Raw genomic sequence first — 13514 nt, 5'->3', positions numbered from 1 at the left:
ATTGATTGCCATTTGTGAGATGCTGACAGAATTGCTGACAGGTGCTTATTGCACTCCAGGTCAGCTTGAAATCACCGAAGGGACAGCCCGCAGCATCAAAGCCATCCCAGACTCCCAAATGACCCACTCCTCCCTGTAAGAGAGAGGAACTTTTAGAGCCTTTAAAAGAGGAATCCACGCAAAAGAGTATTGCACAGTTGGGGAAACAGAGAAGCAAAATGGCACCTCCACTTCATGACAAACAGACAGCGTCTAAGGATGCCACCTCCATCCCCTTTTGAAATGATTCTTCTCGAGCACATGCACTGGTAGAGATAAAACCACAACAGAGTCTTTTCATAGTTTAATTTCAGAAACTACTTTGAAGAAGACAAAGTTATCAAATTAATTATCTTAGCAGGTTATTTCAGAACAATAACAACAACAACAAAAAAAAACACACCAGAAGAGCTTGTTAAATGTCGTCTTAGCAAACAGTTTAATTTATTAAAATGACTCCAGCACACTCTGTGCTTCTACAACAGACATGGCATTACACATCACAGGTAAAACATGGTAACATTCTCGAGGAAGCAGTATCAGGCTCGTTAGCACAGAAACACAAGAGCAACAGCATCTTACATCACCTCCCAGCTCAACCTCAACTTTGTGATTCTGATACTTCTCCGTGGAGCAGGCAGGCAGTTGAATGCATGTGTTGCGTGTATGCTTCCTATTAAAAGACAGGTGAATAAAGCCCTATACTGTCAAAGAGAAGGCAGGTATGCCTCCAGTGTTATTGTGAATAGAAAGTGAATGCATTAATAAGTATACGATCCCTGGGGGTCTGGTTAGCTGCAGCACTGTGGGAAGTGGAATTCTACATTTCCATCACTCCATAAATGTGAGATCTATAGGATACATGTGAAAAGATTGAGTTACTCCTACCATGAAAGGTCCTGGCCCAAAAAGACTTGCACACCTGAGTAATATGCTCTTAAGAATTAGGAGACTCACGCAAGTCTTTATTAGAGGACAGTCTCAAAATACATCTGTGGTGACTCAGGGCCAGTTCTTTCTTTACTGGTTAACTTTACCAAATTAACTCAACCTGGCACTCTATCAGCAAGGGAATCATGAGACGTTAATAAAATCAGAAGACACTGAAGGTGTAAATACAGTGCAAAAGTGTTTGTTTTAGTTTTTGACTGTTACAGCCTCATACTTTTATATTCTGTGCTTTATTGTCAAGGAAAAGTATAGTTGTACATCATAATATACATGCTTGCATATATATGTATACATCCACACCTGCTGTAGAATGCAAAGGCTTCCAGTGGCAGATGATTCATAGTACTGACTTCTTACATGCAAGTTTTTCTCGTACAAAACCAAGCCAGTTTTAGAGGTGCCCCCTCCCTCTGCATACTAAATGTATTCATTAATGCATACTCACATGCATTATTATCCTACCCACTCACTGATTTATCTTAACTAGATTTTGGTTTTTTTTTTAATGTGAGCCTTAAGTTATCTTAGTTGCAACACATACCCAGAACGCTCCAGTGACCCACGGCACTCCTGGGTTTTATGGTAACCAATATGTCAGTTGGCAGAACATTCTTAATAAAATGACTCAAGTTTTGCTTGCTTCATATTGCTTCATCTTTAGAAGTCTTTTTACATACAATCTTAGCTGTTAGTACACTTCAGATTTACTGAAATGCAGTAAACTATGAGACCTCTTTATTCAGAAGCACCTGGTCTTTTCTTCACATTAAATGGAAGCCATCGGCAACAACCGTTGCATGGAGCATTCTTCGGGTTAACAAACAGTGCACGTTAGCTAATGAGAGACAAAACTATTTGCTAAACAGCTAGTTGACTTCACAAAACAAAATATGTGCGATGTAGTCACCATCCTGCTGAGACAGCAGTATGACGTTAAGAACAAAAGCGACTCTCAGGTCAGTCTCTATCTGTATTAGTGTAGCTTTGGTTCAGAAATTCTTTTAGTGTTGTAGAGCACCTGGTTTAGTGACAAAACACGCAAGTCTCACAGTGCTAACAGTATAATGCTAATAAACTATAAACTGCAGGTTTCAAATATTAATAGCATTTAATAAAAAAATGTACAGAAATATTCTTGTTGACAAATGTGCAGTAGAAATGCAAACTCCTTGGCCACAAACTCAAATTGTGTGCATTGGTTTTGTGCTGGCATAACAGTGCAAATGCTGGGATTCAAGTATGCTCATCTGTATTTATGTTAAACAGCAGATATTACATGTTTGGGGGGGGGGGGTCTGCTCACAAGACGAGGATGCAAGAATCAAGAAAACACTGCAGTAACCGAAATGCTCTATTTCCCTCATATAGAAGGCAATCTAAATGAGAAAAAAAACATTTCACAAGCAAATCAGCTTCACATACCACCAAGTTATTGCTTCAGCTTGATCAGCTATACTAAAATACAGGACCACAGGCTGCACTCTGATCACTCACACGAAGAGAAGATGAAATCTACAGTGCAAATCCTCCATGCAAAAGGATCAAATCGCAAGACCAGAGTCCTGTTACATGGGATAGAATTTATTCATCATTCAATTTTGTCTGTGAATATTTTTTTTTTTGTAAGTTAGTTAGACCAGAGTCAAAAGTACATCGTTTATGATATTTCTGTTTCTAGAGGTTACTACTGCGTGCCAATTTAGGTCTGCTCAGCAACAGAAAAGAATATGAACACTAATTTCCAAAGAATTGCAAAAGTTATTGCTGAAATTTTTAGTGCCAAAATTAAGTTATTTCACCAAATCATGTGTTTACTCCACTTAAAAAAAAATACCTGACATCCTATTAATTTAAAAAACCCAACAACTTAATAGCTTTTTTCAATTAAATAGTACTCTATGATTTTACAAGATATTCACATTCAAGCAACTGTCTCCTGACTTTCATCTGCCTGAATGACAGATGCCATAATAAAAACAAGAACGCTGCTTTCACATTCTTCATGACAGCAGTGATTAGTGCAATTTACCACTGCACTACACAACTTAACAGTGCAAGATATGCCTGCTAACAACGTTTCTCACAATCACCTGCTACATGATCATTATTCTCAGACGTCTGCAACTGTTATTCTCATTAGAATTTTGGCATTTATGTTAACATTTATGAAAAACTATGGCTTTATCCATGAAATACATATCCTGCCTAAGCAAAATTTTTAAACCATTTATTTAAAACAACAAAACTGAATCGGAATGAAAGTTATTTGTTTATGCCACAATCCGTGTTGCCACTGAACTCAAGTTCTCAGGGTTAGCTACAGATCACAAATACATTTGTGCATCTGTTCCAGTCTTTAAAAGTATATTTAAAACCTAACACTGATATTATATTCTAACCATTTAACTTGTTTTTTTGCAACATGTTTAATTACTTGTATCCAAAGTGTCATCTGAGTATCGCTGTATTACAGCAGGATTCGGACTGTAAGAAACCCATAAATGCATACGTAAGAAGGCACTTGTCTTCCAGTAGTTCAAGTCAGAGAAGGCCTTACCCAGACAGTGGCACCTTACGCTTTTGAAGGATTAGCAGAAATGTCCCCAGGCTTTGATACAGTCTCAAAACCCGTCTTCATATTCCTGGACTAAGGTGCTATAAGTGGTCTATAATACCATGAAACTCATGATGAATTCCAGTAGTTTTTGCCTGTTGTGCTGAGGTAGGAATGCAGTGCTTAGTTCCAAAATGGTGTCTCTTCTTTGTTTCGTCTGATTGAAAACCTAAAGCACAGCATGAATACATGTAAGAATCACCATATTCGAGGAACCTCCTTTCTTCTGACTAAAAGTTTATCATCTATACTAAATTTGCTCTATTTACAAGACTTTTTTCCTTTCTGGAAGGTTTGGATGGCAATGCCTTTAGATATCATGACAACTTACTCAGTGTCGAAGTTCTTTAAGTGGTATGGAAGAAGGAAGAAAAACTGAGGAATAAGAAAGTGTATGATAAACAGCCAGCTCCTAACACTGGGGAATAAAACATGCACTCAAAAGGGAGCCGAACTGAAAGCGTAAGCACTTTCTAAACAAGAATTCAGATGTTATGCTCTGAAGAGACACTCAGCGGATGCCACCTAGTTCCACTTTTCCAAAGCTAGTATACACTAGAATTAAAATGATGGATTTGATATGTGCTTTCTTCATAGCTCTCAGTTCACAGGAAGGTACCCTTAATGTAGGCTTTACTATAGGCTTGCTATTGTTGGATTATTTAATACAGCAGAATTCAAGGACAAAGACTTCAACAAAACCCTTATCTAGCAATACTCTGCCTAAATTCTGATGCTTTCAAAATTATAATGCTAAATCCTTTCTGGCATTCAGGAAGCCATGTCATTCTGATGTCAGAAACTCTTCATTTGCAAAATCTAGACAGGTGGCTTAAAATTTGAAAGGATAGTGGTGAAGTACAAAACTGATCTGTTGTTCTAAAGAAAATCTGTTCCCTTATGGTGGGCACTGGGGGTCTACTAGGATGGTTCTGCTGGAGCATCGATCACTGCTAAGCCAAAATTCAATAACTAATACTTTTTTAAGATTTAAGTAAGCCTTCAAACGTGGATTTAGCTGTCCCTAAGCACAGAGCACGCTCTCAGCCTTCCAACTTTTTCACTGATGTCCAATAAGGACACGGAGTAGAGCAGAGAAACCTAATTTGCTGTGAATAGAAATGCCTAGTCATCTAGCTCTCATCTAGGCAGCTTTTCTCAGGGGCAAGAAGTGCCCTGTTCTGCAACGTGTGCTCTTCTCCCACAGCCCTGAGCTTTAATAAAAGCAAAATGCTCAAAACTCACAATACATTTACATAGATTCATTCACAGATTTTAAACTGACACTGAACATGGTCAAAATTGTGTTCATTATTAAAATGAAACTTAACAGTTTGTTCACCAAACACTTACCCCAATTTCCTTAAAGACTTTCACTGCATTTTTCACGTGACTGTAGGTAGCACTCTCCGCTGCAAGAAAAAAAACCCAGCAATAAACAACTGCAACTGAATTTGGGCTGCACTGCGCTACGAGGAACAGAATGAATCAAATCCAATTTCAAAACCACTTCAACATACCATAAACAGCAACGTTCTTCTCTGTTCTGCTTATTAAGTGCCTGTGTAACTTTTGAAGGTATTCAGACTCTGCAATGGGACCACTAAAATTGTGCACAAAAGTGACAGCAGAGCTATATGCCTCCAGTAAAGGTCCCAACAACCTCTGCAGGAAAGTGATGTACTGCTGGTGCTCTTGAGACTGGCTCACCTAAGAAAGGACAACAAGAGCTTAAGTGACAGAGGTCAGCAGAAACAAGAAATGACCTGCAACACAGTACACACCAAAACAGCAGCCCAAATAATTCAGTCAATGTTTAACTGACTGTAGCAAAATACAACAGACCAACGCTGTGAACCAGCAAACAAAAATTATCATTATCACTCCCAAACCAGTGAAGTAGTTTGCACCTCCTTCAACAGGCTTCAATGTTGTTACCCTTAGGATAATATTACCTTCAGGTAGCAATCTCTCTGCTCTTCTCCAAAATCACTATCTTCATCCTCCTCATCACTTCTCCAAGATAATGGCTCAGGGATTTTTTTATCCCACTGCTGCTCTGGAAGACTGGGGCTAACATCTTCCTGATCATCCTGCTTAAATTTGAAAGACAGCGTGGTAAGTAGGTAAAAAATCCAAATCCAGGTAAACAACAGATTTATTTTATAATCTCATCTGATTTAACCAGTCCATTCATTAAACAATATTTAACAAAAGACAGGGTTGAATAAAACAGAGAGAAGACACACTTGGTGAAAGACTGGGTTTAAGTGACAGGTAAACTAAAGAAAAGTGAAAATCTGCAAGGGTTGGTTAACCTTCCTACCAGAGGCCATACAGCAGCAGTTGCCAAGAAAATGTTTTCAGTTGAGTTAGGATAAAAAGCTGAGATGCTACCTGAATGTAGATACTGCTAACCTTCATACTACTATTGCTTTAAAGACAGAGTAGTAAACTCCGTGGTTTTATATTACAATAGCTAAAATCTCAACTAATGCACAATGACACAAGTGGCTATTTGGAAGTGGTAACTTATGCCTCTAATGACGATGTTCTTGTATTTACCTCACATGAGATATTGGTTGGAACAGAATGAGCCAACTTTAATCACAAAGGCCCCGGATGGTTTAAACCTTGATTACATTGAGACACTAAGACTCCTCCATCTGTTGCATCACTGCAATTCCCTTCTACCAATCACCCTGACAAGCACCATCCAAGTTTAGCCCACAAACACCTCACGGTAATCCGCCCTCAGAGCAAGACACGGATTTACACTTATACTTATTAGCAGGTAGGCGGCTTACATAAGTATACATTTCTTCAGGCTTTGGAGATGAGTGCGTGGAATTTCTTAACTTGAATACTGTCAGGGGAAAGAGTTTGTAGTTTGCTTTTTATCTATTTAGTAAAGCAACCTATTTTAGTAAAATCATTAATTAGTGAAATGCTTTGTAAAGTGTTGTACAGTCCCCTTGCCAGGGCAGAGTGAGGTAACCTACTAGACATAATAAGCACAAGTGACGAATATATACATACTAGATGCACTTGAATAGTGATTTCATCCTGTTACGCAACAATGCAGGTATGTCAGAATTTCAGGTGTACAGTAACTGAGATGCAACAGAAATACTCCACCCGACTGATCAATGTATGATGCAACATTCCATTTCAACAACACAACCTCAGAAAAAGTTTTAGAGATAGCAAATACACACTTGAAAGAATAAGGGAAGCCTTAGTGTCAATCATTCACCATTAATTGTTTTGCTGAAAGTGGTAGAACACAAAGATTTTTCGAAGGTCACTGGTGCCATGTCCCAAGGAAAGACCTCCAATATAGTTATTCCATTTAGAGATGAGAATCAGGCAAGATTAAAACCAAATGGACAACAGACGCTTCATAGGTGGGATTACTGTCATAATATTCATGACAAAGAAAAATGCCTCTACAGAAAATGAAGAATGGCATCCTTCCAATCTTTAACTCTGATCGAATGCTTTATTTTGAATGAAGAAAAGGCCATAAAAGAAGTTTTAAGAAATTCTAAAGAGATCGCTATGTGTTACAAATATTTCTTAGTTTTTGAAGCAGACACTAGAACCACTGCAGAAGAATTTAAAAAAAAAAAAACAAACATGGAAAAACCAAGCTCAAATTTTAATGGGAAATTTATCAATGCGTTAACATCAGCAGTAAACTGAAATAATTAGACAGGGCAGAAGCCAGATACCTTTCTTAAAGAAGTTGTAAAACCCCTACAAACATTTTCCAACCTGTCTGAAGTCCTGAAATGACTGTTGATTATAGTGTTTGCACTGATTATGCACCAGCACATCCTTGCAACCATAAACTGTGCCAGCAGAGGAGGTCTCCAATAGTTTCAAGGTCGATACAAAAGGATTAAAGAATGACAGAAGATCTCAGCTACTGCCTTCTCTGGAGCAGAAAGTAAGCTTCCATGTGTTATAGCTCCGCTACATTTTGAAAGGGCTCCAATAATAAAATAAATCCCCATTATACAAGTCAGTACAAAATACGTGCCTTCCTTAGTAGGTTTAATAGTAGAATGAAAGTGCACACAGAGTCATTCACAGGATGACTGATGCTTATAAAACTAAGAATGAAGTTGTGTCAGTCCTTGAGCTGTTGTTAAAAGCTTTCAGTAACAGCATATATTTAGAACAAGCCTCAAAATTAAGCAGCACAAACTACCTACAGCTAAAGTCAAACACAAGAATCAAGGCTCACTTAGGGTCTCTACCACCTTACCTCAGCCACCAGAAGAATACCGTATTGTATCAACCTCTCCACAGATTCATGGCAAACTTGATATATCACCTGGCAAGGCTGCACAAAATAAAAGAAATGTACTGAAAAAATTACAGTCGTCACACCCATTAGAGCAATACCATTTCCCTGTTCAGTATGAGCATTTTAGATACAGCAGTATTACTCCTTTCAAACAAGTTATTAAACTTTTATCAACATAAACCCAAAGTAACACTCATGTTTATCCCGGCAGATGTTAAAAAAAATACAGTGAAATTGGATATTTATAATTTGTCCAAGTTTTTTTAAGAAATGCATGACTACATTAGTACAAAACGACATTAAATATTCTCCCTTTTTAATCGACTCTAATAAAATTTTAAGTAGTTAACAATTCTGAAATAAAAACATAATAAAACTAAAATAACTGATAGTAGTATCAAGATTATTTGGAATTTAAAGGGAAGCACACTTTTAAGAAACAAGTCTATGTGTTTTGAAACTCTGAATAAATAAAGACAACCCTATTTTACATTGTTCATAATCATTGAGCACACATTTTCTGAGTTAAAAAAAAATAATAGTTAATTATTAACTCTGAAAAAAGAAGGATGTGATTACTAAAGAACTACATGACCTATATTACTAACCAGACAAAAGTACTAAATTTGGTTTAGTCTTCATTTAAGAAGGCACATGTAAGAAATGGGTGTGCAAATTTAAGAATTTAGTATTCAAGAATCTCTAGAATTCTAAGGAATGGCTACACACAAGAAAAGAAATATCTAACGCTTAACATTGCAAGCACACAGGCTGTGAGTATACAGCGTGTTTGAAAACTGAGATAACATCAGCTCACTTCAGTGTTTTGTAACAAAACAAAAACCAAAGTCAAAGTCAGGCCATGTTTAAAATTGCCACTAAGCACTAGGTGTGGCACACTGTGACTACTGCACTCCTATGCAAATCAAGAATATCTCAAGAGTCTGGAGCCTTAGTTCCAGTATAATTTCAATCATCTATGCAAACTCAGGTGAGTTGGGTACTCTCAAAGATTGTATTTAAGTTAAAAAAAACCCCATTTTAATAGTTTGAGCAGAATGCAGATATGGTTGTGATTGTCTAATGACATAAGCAACATAAAATCCGTCAGAAGGCATTAAAAAAGTCCAACTTCTAGTTATGGGAAGCTGACAGAGATAGAGCGAGCAGTTTGTCTTTCTTAGGAAAGGCCAAAAACCAGCAGAGCCAAAAGGCCGCAGGCTCACGCCAGCACCACCTGCTTTGGCACTTGGCACAAGCACCCGGCATGCACAGTATGTATTCCCAAAACCAGATCGACTGACTTTGTCGTACCTTGCCAAGGAAACAAGGTAGTGACAGGAGTTTGCCAAGTTAATTCATGTGTTACCGTAGGCCAGACATCTTTTAGATGAATGGTTCTGATGGAACTATGTTCGTTCAGACATTTTCTTGAAGCAAGCAGGAACAATTCTATCTTCATTTTCCAAATTATATCCAACCTCTTGATACTGATTACCATCAGACTGTACTCACAGCCAACACATCAGAACTGTGGCACTTGAAAGAAGTATCATTTTAAAGTAACACACAGAGCTACCAGCAGAACAAAAATTTGAAACGTGGATAACCAATGCACTTACTTACCAAAGATACAGTAAATTCATTAGAAAGCAAATAACACAAGCTGGCAGCTTTCCGGACCAGGTGTTCTTGACTGATCAAACTGGGAGAAGCACCATTAGTACCATTTCTGTACCTCCTGCTCTGAACCGCATGAAGACTACAGGCTAGAGGAGAAACAAACATGAGTAAAGTTTGTTTGCCCAAAGAGCCTTATAGCAATGGAAACTTAAAACTTTAGTCTATTTCTAGGCCCAAAAGCAGCCAAGCATTACAAGTGCCATTGAAGAATAAAGATTGGATTCACCACTATTCCATTTGTATCCAACTAATGGCAGATCAAAACAAAACCTCATGAAAATATTCAAAAAAGCACAGGTTTTGCCATGTTGTTCAAAACTCTGATAGTGCCTTGACCGTGGCAATGACCTATACACAAATACTTCCAAGAAATTAAAAGAAAGATGGGAAAAAGGAGTTGGAAACATTCCACAAACAAACAAACAAAAAAAGTTTACTTTAAAATGGGTTTTTTTTAGGCTAAACATGGGCTGAAGGGAGAAAGGGTTGTGTGGTCGTGGAGATACTTTGACTTCATGAGTCACAAGAAAGTGTTTCCTTGGTAAACCCCAACACGTACCAATAACAGCCTCTTTAATGAATACATGAAGTACTCCATTGCTGTAGAAGTTGAGTTCAAAGACAGCAGGTATCGTTGTGCTGGGAGTGATGAAGAACTCGTTGTTTCGGCTAGTGTTTGTGATATTTACACAGTTCCCCAACAAGTGGATGGCGTGCATGACAACATCATCCGAGTTCCCTGAAAATCCCAAGTCAAAGTCACGGGCTAAGACCTCCTCCTTCATGGAAAAGAAATCTTCTACCAATCTGGAAAGATCAGTTCCCTAGAAATAAAATAAAAATCACATCGCAAACATTTTTTCTTTGTGCAGGAGTCTGTCCGTAAACCACATAACCATCTATATAGCAAACACATAAACCAGCCATTGATTTTCAAAAATCTTAAGCACGACAGACATGCTTTCTTTTTCAGAGATATTGCAAAAATAATCCACAGGTTTTGAAATATATGCAGTCATAATTTAAAACCATGCAGCTATTTGAGAAGCCAAGATTTTTGGCTTACTTCTTGATTTCTTTCACAACCTGCAGAGACAGAGTTGTTATTTAAGAACACGTTAGAGATATCATATTTCAATGAATGATGAATTATCTGGGAATACTGTAATTAACAGAACTTTTCTTCAATTGTTTGGGACTTGAGGAGAAGCTTTTCCTCATGCACTTCCTTTTCTTGTTTTTTTGTCAAGCTGGCTTCATATCACATTGTAAAACGCTTCTTTGATCCCATTATTTTAGGAAATTTGAAAAGGCTGGACTGATGCAACACTAATACTGTCCTTGACTAAAAAGATTACATATCTGGCCAATATTTTTCCATTTGTTCTTGATTTATGAACAATAAAAAATTTTCAGATTAGAGGCAGGAGGAATTTCAGAAAAAATGCTAAACACACTCGTAGGAGAATAGAAGTTTCTTCCATGCACCACACACACATGTTAAACATCACTATAATTTTGACACCTTGGCATAATATTCTAGTACCAAGAAACAGCACAACACATTTGAAAACTACCATTTTTGGAAAACAATAAGAGTTGCTAGCATACCGCGAGTGTGTTTAAGACCAAGAAGAAATCTTAATACAATGAACCTAAACAATGTGTTCTTTTTAAAAAGCATAACTATACTTTGAATTACAAAAATTTGTTTCTACATGAGTATTTATTATCATCTCATTGATAACAGCTTATCTTCAAGCATCTGCTACTAACTACAATATTAGCACCGAGACCCCTTGAAAGCTATTTTAGTTTAAATACATTTTTCTTCTTTTATTAGTACCATGCAATAGTAAAATGCATACTAGTTTTTAATTAACTAGGCCAAAGAAATGTTTGGCTATTTAAGCAGCATGGAAGCCTTACCTGCCTGTGTCTGTACAGCAGCAAACAGGCAACAAGGTGAGTAGACATCACAGCACAGGACTTGTTTGCAGCTAGATGTAAACAAGATAAACTTATTAAGCACCCGAGAGGTTTAGACATCATTATAAGTTGAAGAGTGTACATCATCTAAAAAAAATTAATATCGATATTGGCACACAACTGTACTCTCTGAATGAAATACGAAGTGTATTATGTCTGCCAGAGCAACAATAATAAAGTAATCAAATTAAAGCAACTTGAAGTAAGAAGCCTGAATAAAGCTTAAGTGTTTACTAAGGTAAGTACGATTTTGTACCACAAATCACAGATCTGATTGAAGCATTCACCTCATAACCCATAAAACCTGGCAACACCGGTCCATGCAGCCAGAGGAGTGCACATGAGCACCATCTTAAATAATGCCATTAAGACACTGCAAATAACTTCTTACGTGAAGTGATAAGAAATCAGTGAATCAATACGACAAACAAACACTTCAGAGTACAGCAAGTTCAGTATACTGGTCCAAGGGACACAAAGTTACCAAAACAAACAGCATAAAAAGCTTAAACCACAAAGAGAGTTTATTAAACTTTGAGAATGAGGAAGGAAGGCAAAGGATGGAGAATAGTCAAGAGAGCATTTGAGGTCATAAAATGATCACCTGAATGGAGAGAATGGGCAAGCATGACACCACAAAGAGCATGTTATTACTTGTAATTAGCAAAACAAAACAGGTAGCCGATAGTGATACTGTAACACTTACTGAACAAAATATGCTCAGCCAAGTTGGCTATCAGCTCTCTTCTGAAGGGCTCACTGGTGATATCCCTGGAGTTGGGCAGTGAGGCCTCTGCACCTCCATCCACAGAATCATGAGGTCTGAATATAGAATAAAAATTCACATTACCACATTTAGATTTTGATCAAAACACAAAATAACCTAAACTGATTTTTTTTTATATGCACTAAAGGAACCAGAGAACAAAAAACCACTATGTAGTCTGGTAAAGGCACAAGAATGTTATGCATAACAAGCTCCACACAAACGTTAATATCTGCCAACTTTTCCAGATTATTTCTTCATGCTAAACAACAATCCAAGAAAAGAATACCAAAACGAAAATTGCAGCCCTGTCCTATGGCTGCTCCTGGCTCTGCCATTACTTCATTTGCACCACACAGTTCCTTTCCCTTCAATGAATATGGACAATAGCAAATATAGCAGATCTGCCTCAAAGAAAGTTTCTAGACCAGCCTCTCTACAAACTAGAGCCGGTCTTTTGTAAGGACCTAGAACTTTCTAAAGATAAATGACTCACTTTGTCTCTACTAGGACGACACAGGTTTGTACAAGTCAAGCTAACACCTCAACTAAAATGTGTATGTGTAGCAAATGCAGATCTATCCCTTGTGAAACACTTCAGCGCTTCTGAGTGACAGACACCTCTTTGAGCAAAAGGTACTCACTCACAAGCCCTCCTTGTTTTGCAATTATACCAATATCCACCTGAAACGTTTAAAAGGTTTAAAACCAAATCCTTCATTTTTCATTGTGTCATTTTTTCCCTAAGTTATTTCATAAAGTTAAAAATTTAAGCAACAGAGGTGACTAAAATGAAAAGAAAAGGAAAGCATCATTGAGCTTATTCAAACAGAGCTCCTGAGAAATAATGCAAATCTTGCAATAAATTGCATTTACAAATGTATAACTTTTCAGTTTTCCTATACACAATTACATTAATGTTGAGGAGTTCAGGCGCTCCTTGGAATGTAATGCAGAATACTAAAAAGACAAGCAAAGAAACCAATCCCAACCTGTCCTCCCTTCCTCTAACACCGGAAAAATCTTTACCTTGATGGAAGTATAGCTGGTAACAAAGCTTGTTCCAAAGAAAAAGGAGCAGGCACAGGTTTTTGGCTTTGGCTGTTTACATATTCCTGTTAAGAGACAACTTGTTATTTTTTGTACTTTTTCCACCT

The 13514-nt window shown here is 37.4% G+C and overlaps 1 protein-coding gene across 6 annotated transcripts in view; it reads right to left on the bottom strand.

Moving 5' to 3' along the window:
* Positions 1–451: 451 nt before the first annotated feature.
* Positions 452–13514, bottom strand: part of GPAM (glycerol-3-phosphate acyltransferase, mitochondrial) — a 32326-nt gene continuing 19263 nt past the window's right edge. For 5 of the 6 annotated variants that reach the window (XM_054071159.1, XM_054071162.1, XM_054071163.1 and 2 more), the window contains exons 12-21: positions 13387–13472; positions 12298–12413; positions 11532–11602; positions 10162–10426; positions 9546–9688; positions 7878–7955; positions 5560–5700; positions 5125–5314; positions 4958–5016; positions 452–3773 (exon numbers count right to left, since the gene is read on the bottom strand). In XM_054071159.1, coding sequence (XP_053927134.1) covers positions 3657–3773; positions 4958–5016; positions 5125–5314; positions 5560–5700; positions 7878–7955; positions 9546–9688; positions 10162–10426; positions 11532–11602; positions 12298–12413; positions 13387–13472 — 1266 coding nt within the window. In that variant the 3' untranslated portion in view covers positions 452–3656. The remainder of the gene's footprint in view (positions 3774–4957; positions 5017–5124; positions 5315–5559; positions 5701–7877; positions 7956–9545; positions 9689–10161; positions 10427–11531; positions 11603–12297; positions 12414–13386; positions 13473–13514) is intronic. The other variant, XM_054071160.1, reaches the window with a different exon arrangement.

This window comes from Cuculus canorus, chromosome 7 (genome assembly GCF_017976375.1).
Source record: "Cuculus canorus isolate bCucCan1 chromosome 7, bCucCan1.pri, whole genome shotgun sequence".
In the NCBI taxonomy this organism is placed as follows: Eukaryota; Metazoa; Chordata; class Aves; order Cuculiformes; family Cuculidae; genus Cuculus; species Cuculus canorus.
Note: the sequence above shows the minus strand (reverse complement) of the source record. Positions and strands in the feature narration are given on the sequence as shown.